At 35.6% G+C, this 10188-nt stretch overlaps 1 protein-coding gene across 2 annotated transcripts in view; it reads right to left on the bottom strand.

The window, feature by feature from the left end:
• Positions 1–5947: 5947 nt before the first annotated feature.
• stox2a (storkhead box 2a) overlaps positions 5948–10188 on the bottom strand; it is an 80299-nt gene continuing 76058 nt past the window's right edge. For both annotated transcript variants that reach the window (XM_056457347.1, XM_056457355.1), the window contains exon 4: positions 5948–6704. In XM_056457347.1, coding sequence (XP_056313322.1) covers positions 6503–6704 — 202 coding nt within the window. In that variant the 3' untranslated portion in view covers positions 5948–6502. The remainder of the gene's footprint in view (positions 6705–10188) is intronic.

The raw sequence follows: 10188 nt of genomic DNA, 5'->3' as shown, positions 1-10188 counted from the left end.
AAGCAAGGTCAAAGCTGCATTTCTAAACAATCATTTTAATGAGAAAGGTATATTTATAGTTTTTAACTGATATTTGCGTTTGTTTATTATTATAAGTGTATGTTTATAAGTTATAATACACATTACGCTTAATAGTGAAATTCATTCATTCATTTTCTTTTCGGTTTAGTCCCTTCATTAATCTGGGGTTGCCACAGTGGAATGAACAGCCAACTTATCCAGCATATGTTTTACGCAGCGGATGCCCTTCCAGCTGCAACCCATCACTGGGAAGCATCCATACACTCATTCACACACATACACTACAGACAATTAAGCTTACCCAATTCACCTAAAGTGCATATCTTTGGACTGTGGGGGAAACCGGAGCACCCAGAAGAAACCCACGTCAACACGGGGAGAACATGCGAACTCCACACAGAAATGCCAATTGACCCAGCCGAGGCTCGAACCAGTGACCTTCTTGCTGTGAGGCAATCATGCTACCCACTGCGCCACCATGACGCTCAATAGCGAAATTATGACATTATAAAATGACATGTGGTGAAAGAATTTGCGGAAGTTCATGTGTGTGTTTCGGTGTTAACATGTATCTTGAACTGATGAGTGAACTTCATTTATTCATTTTCCTTCGGCTTAGTCCCTTTATTCATCAGTGGTCACCACAGCGGAATGAACTGCCAACTTATCCAGCATATGTTTTACACAGCTGATGCCCTTCCAGCTGCAACCCAGTACAGGGAAACATCCAAACACTCAAATTCACACTCATACATTACGGCCAATTTAGTTTATTCAGTTCACCTATAGCACAAGTCTTTGGACTGTGGGGGAAATCGGAGCACCCGGAGTAAACCCACACCAACAGGTAGAAAACATGCAGACTCCACACAGAAATGCCAACTGACCCACAGCGACCTTCTTGCTGTGAGGCAACAGCACTGAGCCACCGTGTTGCCCATGAGTGAACTTGTCAAATCCATATCTTTTATTCTTAATCTAACAAGCTTTAAAAAGAGCATAACAAAATGTTCTGGTAGATTTGCTGGTTTAAGCTGGTTTCTTGCTAGTCATGTGTTGGTCTGAAAATGGTAATGGCAAAGAACTAACTTAAACCAGCACCCATGGTTCAAAACTTACCCAGAATAGCCTATAAAAGAAAATCCACACAGAAATTCAGCCTACTTTTTACTTAAGCTACATACAATACCATAAGTAATTAACTTATTTCACTTTTGTATGATGATTTTACTGTACACTGTCACCATTTAGATACAATGTTGTCTGCCTTGGCTTTAAATCATAATGTTAAAAGAAGACATTTTGTTTTTATTTCATTTGAATTATTTTACAGTATAAAGAAAGCATCTGTCTTGGAGGGACTTAACAGCAACCAGAGGCCAGTCATTCATTCATTCATTTATTTTCCTTCGGCTTAGTCCCTTTATTCATCAGTGGTCACCACAGCGGAATGAACCACCAACTTATCCAGCATATTTTTTACACAGTGGATACGCTTCCAACTGTAACCCAGTGTTGGGAAACACCCATACACACTCATAAACACACATACGTTACAGCGAATTTAGTTTATTAATTTCATCTATAGTGCATGTCTTTGGACTGTGGGGGAAAGCCACGTGGACACGAGGACAACATGCTAACTCCACACAGAAATGACAACTGACCCAGCTGAGACTCGAATCAGCGACCTTCTTGATGATTTTATAAATAAACATTTGGAATGCTTTTATATATATTTACCATCTGTCCTCTATGCAAATGAAGGCATAATTCCATGCTAAATAAGTTTGTCATCTACATGTAATTTAGGCTTTTCAGCAAACACACAACCTTCACAAAACTTTTTTTGAGAAACAACGTTATGGGTCTCTTTTTTACACTTGATTAATTGCACACTTCAACAGTCACACTGTTTCAGTATGAATACCTGTTTCAATCGTAACACTTTTCTCTATATTGCAGACCTGTAATATATCCATTCGGTAAATTGTTGTGCGCTGTTTGTCCACTAGGTGGTGGCAAGATATAATCTAGACTAGAGAAACTCGAATGTTATACATGTTCCTGGCATTCGGTTAAACAGACATGCCTCTTGACAAGCAACCATGACGTTGATATGTGAAGCCCTACAATTCCTGGTAGGCTATGTTGAAGTAATCCTATTCAGTTATTTAAATTCTGAATTAAAGTATGTTCATATTTAACATAAGACAGTATTTGGACATCAAATGCTCATTGGATCAAGTGGTAGTTTACATTATATAGCAAGATTTTACAAATTCGTAATTAACATTAGGTAATACGTTTTCTATCAATTATGAGCTTCGTTTAGAGTATTTATTAATATTGGTTAACGTCTGTTAATAAAAATACAGCTGTTCATTGATCATGTCCGGTCAAACTATAGCATTATGCTAGCAAACTACATTAACTAGCATTTATTGTTAATTCATGTAAAACACAGGTGTCAAACTCTGTTTCTGGAGGGCCGCAGACCTGCACATTTTAGTTCCAACCCTAATTAAACACACTGGATTAAACTAGTTGAGTTCCTTAGGCTTATTTGAAACCTACACTGCAAAGCCCAAAAAGTTAAGGTAACTCAAACTGTTTAAGGAAAGCGATTGCAACAAACCATTTAATTTTAAAAACTAATCCTAATGAGTAATGTCAACTTAATCCATTTGAATAAACAAAGCGATTTGAGCACAGTAAAACCAAATAAATGAAGAGAACTCAAACCAACTGAGTACTGTAAAACCCAATAAGTTAAGGCAACTCAAACCGTTTGAGGAAAGCGATTGCTACAAACCATTTGAGTTAAAAAACTAATCTACGGTATATAAGTACTGTGAACTTACTTCACTTACACTTGTTTTACAGTGTACAGGTAAGTGTGTTGAAGCAGGGTTGGAACTAAAGTGTGCAGGACTGCGGCCCTCCAGGAACTTAGTTTGATGCCCCTGATGTAAACTGTTAAGCAATGGAAGCTTTTAGCATTCAGGCAAATGTGACTGAAATTCAATGACAGTGTACAGGCTTTGTCCAATATATAGTCCAGAAAAAACACAGTTTTGCATGTCAACTGTTGTAAAATGTGTAAACGATAACAGAGCAATGCTTTTCAGTTGATTCGGACCAAGTCAGCATCCAAATGTTCAAGTGCCAGCCAGATAGCCAACTTGAATGCCACCATCTTATGATATTCCAAAGTTTTGAAGACACAAGACATTTAAAACATATAACCAAACATGTTATTTTATTGTCTGAAAAAGTAACACAATCTCCCAACTGGGTTTATCACATACACTACCACAACGATGAAACACCATTACTACACAAATAGGGACTTCTTTTCAAATATTATAGACATTACAAAAAGATCCCTCATATCTTTCAGTATTCTTTTGAAGTTATACTAAGCATGGCAGATTGATTTCATTTACAGTATGATACTGTACACTGTCACCATTTAGAAACAATGTTGTCTGACGTGGTTCTAAAATCCATAATGTTAAGGGAAGACATTTCATGGTCATTTTTATTTCATATGAAATATTTTACAATATAAACAAAGCATCCGTCTTGGATGGACTTAACAGCAACCAGAGGCCAGGCATTTCAGTGCAAACGTTTTTTTGTTTTTGTTTTGTTTTTTTTACAAGGCAGTCTTGGCTGCATTACTCCCTTTAGTCTATCAAAAACTAATGTGATTAAAAAAATAAAAGTAAAGAAATGATTACCTGATGAAGGAGGGGCTTTAAATCAAAACTAAGGTGACAGACACCCAAAATGCATCCTCTTACAAAGCCTTGCCATGTAAAGGAAGTGATGTGTTTGTCAGTATTAAAGTTCTCCAGAGGTGTGTCGATAACTAAAGCGCAATGTACTTGTTTTGAGTAAAGCTCTGTTGAAATGATTGGAAAAGCATCTATTTATAGAGCAGTCTCTAATGTCTAGCAATGATATAAAATTATCATTTAATATACGAGGCTCGTCTTTCCTCAATCTTCGTCCCACCTCCAACTACAGGGTCTAAGAGGCTGTTTGGACCCTAACCGCTGACCTCTCACATATTAGGTGGGAATATAAAAACAATACTTCAGATATCAGTATTGCCACAAAGTGATGAAGTACTTTTGACTGGAGTTTGCCTGGAGTTTATAATATAAAGCATAGTCCCTTGATTGATCTCCAACTAGATGCATTTTTAACAAACTGGGCCTGAAATCATAAAGCATAAAAAGAAATACCCACGTGAAGGGGGACAGCAGACAACTCAAAATGGCGTCTTACACAAAACATAAAACTGGAAATGTTTCATTGATGTGGTGCCAGACAGATTTATACACAACTTGCAAATAAGTAAAAGACACTTCTGTCGAAAACTAAGAAGAAAAAAAAATAGAATTGAGTTGAAACTACAGCACTTAATACTGATTACTTTAGAATAAGTCCTCTTAGTTACAGTGTCCGCCGCTCCTTGTCAACATTCACAGAGAAGAGGCTGATAGCGCTGTGTTCCACAGGCAAAGAATCCAAATCTGTACACGTCCCTACCTTGTTGTTACACAGGTGGTGGAGGTAGCTAGTTATGTGCATGTATGTGGGGGTGTAGGGTAGTTTGCATGGCTGTGTATGTGTGTGTCTGTGGAAAAATAGTTGGGAGCGAGCTGAAAGTGGTTTAACGTCTTTGATTCAAACACAACCAGAAGTCCCATTGGAGGATCTCCACCTGAACACATCGCCAAGCAATGGATCTGTGAAGGTTATGGCCAATGAGACAAATTAAATGAAAGATAAAAAGGGAGAAGAAGAATCACCACATGATAAATTGCAGTAATGGATGTGACTTTTTCTCAGGGATACGACTGGTGCAGTCTTAAGATGCTACACCAAACAGTTAAAGCCATAGTCCAAATGTTCAAAGCAAGAATTTTAATGTTTAATTCAATCTGGGAAAAGGGGCTTTTGCTCATAGCGGTGGCCTTATTCCACCCGGCAGGTCAAAATCTGATTTTATCTCTGACATTTTGAACAGTGGAGAAAATTATTCGTACATAATTTCAGTGAATTCAGTTGTTCCAACCTAAAATAAGCATTTATTGATACGGTTGGGGAGGAATGTGAATATACATATATAATGTGTTGGTTTTTGAACCATTTTGTTCCATTTAGGTTTGAGCACTGACCAAAACCAGCTCAATTCCCAAGGAAAACAGTGATGCGAAAAGAAAATAATAAAAACACCTAGCGGTCTGGATTCAACTCAAGTAAGAAAATCTTTGAAAATAAAGGTTTCTCAAAGCAGCAAAAGGGCAGAGTCTCTGAATTCCACAGGCCCAAAGGAAGAGAACTGTATGAGCTTTCCTTGGAGTGTCGTGGATGTTTTAGACGCAACACCAGTCATTCCCACCATTGCAACTTCCATAACCTCCTCCTCCTTTTGTGACAACAAACAGAGCCATCAAGCTACACAGAAGACAAGCATGACATCCACAAGAGTCCTGGTTCATGAGACTAGGTTTCCGATTCACACTGGCGTCAAACACACACCTGTTTTTATTTCAAAAGGGAATAACGTCATTAAAACAATTCAGAATTGACCTTAATGTTTGTCCACAGAGAGCAGGAATTTATTCCCTTCAGAAACAAAGATTAGTGAAACGATCCACAGAAACATGATTACAGACTGACCAATGTTTTTACCTCTTCTTAGGAGAGTTAACTATTCATGACCTGAGATTAATTATGAACCTTAATGAAACGTGAAGGTGCAAAGTAATTGTATGCGACTTAAGTTTGGGTAAAAAAAAAAAGATAATCTTTTAATTTCAGAATGAGATCATATTTTCCCCTCTAATTTAGTATATGCGTTGTTTCAATAAGCATGTGAGCATGACTCTTATTTTACCAATGTATCTAACAGTGCCATGACAAATGGGTTTATTTTAGGAATATTATACAGCTTTATGAATCATGATCATTTGAACTTTGTACTGCATACAAATGTCACAAATCTTGAATACCTTTGACCTGCACATCAGCATCGATTTCTTAATGCGTACAAACGTAATCCATTGGCTGCATGATCTTATTGGCTCGTATTCTGTGACTGACAAAAACAATATACTTCTGAAAACAAAAGATTGTTAAATTAGCAGTTACTTCAAGCCTATTATGAAAATAACGGTTGATTCGACTGAAGAATTTCCTGATTAATTGTGTGTTAAGGTAAATCCTATGATGAGAAATTTCCTTTTCCATTTCTTCCCTCTTTTTTTATTTTCTTTTGTTTTAGTTTTTTTTGCAGTGACCTTTGATGCTGTAGGAACAGTCTCTGGAAGCCATGCCTGTGGGTTTAACAGTCCCCATGTAGTCGAGGTGCTTGATGGAGGGAGTTATCCAACCCTCCTGCACTTAGGCACCCCATCAATGCAGATCACCCTGACCCTACGTCAACCCAGACGGGCCCATGTCAGACGCTGGTGATGGAGGCAAGGCAGTTGGGGGATTTCTGCAGTTTCTCAGGTTGTGTTGTGGGGGGCTCTGGGATTGCACGGAAGCTGAATGGAGGGCCGATGCTGGTGGTGCCCATGTGGCCTGGACTTAGTGCCGGATTCTGTCTCCGGTTGCTCTCCACTATGCTTGAGGTGTTGGATGCCAGGCTCTCCCGTGTGCTGAGAAAACAAGGTAGGTGGGAAAATCACAATCAATGTATAATTTGAGTTAACATATATTAAAATATGAAAAATTATATACTTAATACAACTCAATATATAAAACAATACACAATTAATGCTTCTCTTTATATATTCAAGTATATTTTACAGCATGTACAGTGCTCATAATATATAAGTACACTCCTCATAAATCTGTCTTTTAAATTTATATTTTTAATAGAAAGCTATACAATATTATATTTGTGCATATACATTAGATTAGTCAGTACTGAAGCCAAATTTGGAGCTTATCTAACAAAATAACTTATGATAACGGTCCAAAAACTAGTACACCTAAATTTATGTGTTATAGAAAAATATTAAATACAGATTTAAAAAAAGGAAAAAAGTCAGGAGAAGCAAAAAATTAAATAATTTAGTTAAAAAAATTTTTTTTGTAATATTTTGCTTGAATTTAATTATTTAAATCTTTCAATTTCTAAATATGTTTGGTGACTAAAATAACAACAAGTACAGTAAGTGCAACATGTGTACAGTATTATAAAAAATATACAAATTGTTTGACATAGGTACAAATGTAATAATCTGGTAAATGTCATTTCAATCTGGATTGCAGGATTGTTTAGCTGTTTAAAAAAGCAGTTATGACCACATAACAATAACAAATGTGTTCAACAGTCACACTTCACTGTTGGGTTGCATGGTACTATGGTAGTATCGTGATACTGTGGCTCCAAAATACTGCCGGTGCCACTGTAGTTTGTAAACGGTAGTATTGTCATTAACGGTCTATCTACAATACATAATGTTGCATGTGGAAAAGTCACTAAAATGCTCACACGTTTGTGCAACAATAGACCATTTTATTTGAATAGTCTGTAAAAGCTCCTTAAGGTTATAAACTGTACAATTGATGCCGTTTATGGGAGCCTATTGCATGTTTTCTGACGCTTCAGTTTGAATCTGAATCAGTTCATTTCTGCTCCTGTCAATATAATTTAGTCGCTACAACAACCACAACAATCTCGATTCTTACCTGATAATACTGAAAAAAAAACAACAATAGATACAGAAAACATTGAAACTATTTTTGACTACTTCATAAAGCCTAATTTAGTTGGAAAAATGCTCTTTTTGTAACGAATTTCATTTGGTATAATTTGTATCTTTATTTAAATTTTTTTTGTTGGTCAGTCATCTACAAAATAAACAAAAAGAACGATTACATTTTAGGTGAAGTGATGTGAAAATACTTTTTTAATAATAAGGGAATCATTCATTCAATTCAGTTAGGCATATTATAACATATAAAACATATACTATAATACATATAGTATTTCTGACAATTTTATTTTTTAACAAATTTATTTCATGGATTTGAGCTATGAATTGTAATTAACAAGTAATTACCATGGCAATACTACTTGGTATCACGATACTTCAGCTGGTATAGTATCGTAACATGAATTAATGGTATCACGACAACCCTACTTTACTGTAAATATGATAAAATAAGTAAATTCCCACAGGTTTGGAATGACACAACATTTAGTAAATGATGACATTTTTGTTCCTTTTGTGAGCAACAGCCTGAGTCCCTAGTTCACTTATTTTGGCAAAGCAGTTATTCTAATTTGCTTTGGAAAGATGTTTCCCTTGTGGTAACTGAGAATGTTGATAAAAGACTTTTCCTTACTATAGGAAAATGTTTTGTTTGGTTTTGTCAATTACAAAACAAAACCTTTACATAAAAAGAAATTATATTTTCTTTATCTTCTTATCTTATTAACAAAATTTTATATACATAAATGTAAATTTACAAAACAAAAACTTTACTGAAATGCAGTATTACTTTGAAGCTATTTCTAACACTTTTACAAAAAAACAACTAAAACAACAACTGAAATTTGTAAATTATCTAATCTTTTTCTTTAATGCAGATGTGCACAAACGATTTCATATGAAGGACCAAAAACCATATATCATTATGAGCCGTGGGTAAAAATACCAAACTGTATTACATTAAAGTTGCCATGGGTAATTTCCTAATTTATCTTTTTAATATTTAAAAATATTATAATTATTATAACTTAAAAACATGACTTTAAATTGTATCAACTAATGAAGTGTAACATTTAAAATGATAACATATTACAATAAAAACATAACAGTGAACAGTGAAGTTCAATGCTGGACACACTAGTCAAGCAGAATCTGCCTTTTCCTTGATTTTCTCACCAAAGTCTCTGCATTATCAACAATCCATCAGGTGATAGTATGTACATTTACACTAAATCTGGTCGGTTTACAATTTTTAATTGAAGCATTTAATTTCAGCTAGCTTTTAACAGGTTACATTAGATTTAAATTCACAATCTCTAAAACCATCCCCATCATTCCTCCCCTCTTCTCAGATGGGATGGTGGGCAAAATCTATCAAGGTTACTATCTGGGTCCTAGTTTGGGCAACTCTGCTTTAATGTGTGATGTATATACCCCTTTTTTGTGGTTTTCTTTATTAAAAGTTTATTTTTCTTTTTTTCTTCAATTTCTTTATAATACACTGTGATTGTTTATTCTCACTTTTCGCATAATAATAAAAAAATGACTTTTTTTGCAGTAATAGTCACTTAAATAGACTGCTCAGAACCCTAAGAGGAACTTTTTCACTGCTGCATAGAGAAACGTGCAAGTTATTTTTTTTCTTGTCCCACTCCGTGTAATTGCATTACTACCTCACATCAATCACAAACTAAATGTGTCTATGCACTAGAGCCATGCTGGTGTTTTTCCAGGAGCCGTGGAATGACATCATCGTTAATGTGATGAGTCATCCAGAAAATAGTGAATGATTGGGCATGTGTGTGTGTGTGTGTGTGTGTGTGTGTGTGTGTGTGTGTGTGTGTGTGTGTGTGTGTGTGTGTGTGTGTTAAAGTAAGTGACGGGGCAGCCGGGGGTATTAAAATTGCAGATTTGTGGCACTTGTGTCTCGTAAGCTTTTTAGAGCTATTAATACAGAGTAAACTCTAAATGTACAGACTGATGTAATGGGGTGGACAGAGCCCAACTCTTAGATAAAAGTCTCCAAACTTGAGTGAGATTGGCAAAATGATCATTCTTTATGTGACGCTACTAAATATCCAAGGCTTTTCACTTTTTATGATCAATACATGGTACTGATCATATAAAGGGAAGTAGAGTACACTGAATTTATAGATTCACAGTCAGCTAATGCAGTTAAAAAACACATATATGCATCATATCAGTAGAAACATCACCTGCAGAAAAATTTACAGTAACCATTCTGTTAAGTTTATGGATATTTTCTACTACAATAATAAAACACAATGCATTGCGAAATTCCAAATACATATTCAAAATATTTTATGGATTTGTCTTGTGATGTAAATGTAGTGTATTGTAAAAAGTAAAGGCAGCACATGTGCAGAACATGTAGGCTCTCTCGGTTATTCTACCCCTG

Source organism: Danio aesculapii, chromosome 1 (genome assembly GCF_903798145.1).
Source record: "Danio aesculapii chromosome 1, fDanAes4.1, whole genome shotgun sequence".
In the NCBI taxonomy this organism is placed as follows: Eukaryota; Metazoa; Chordata; class Actinopteri; order Cypriniformes; family Danionidae; genus Danio; species Danio aesculapii.
Note: the sequence above shows the minus strand (reverse complement) of the source record. Positions and strands in the feature narration are given on the sequence as shown.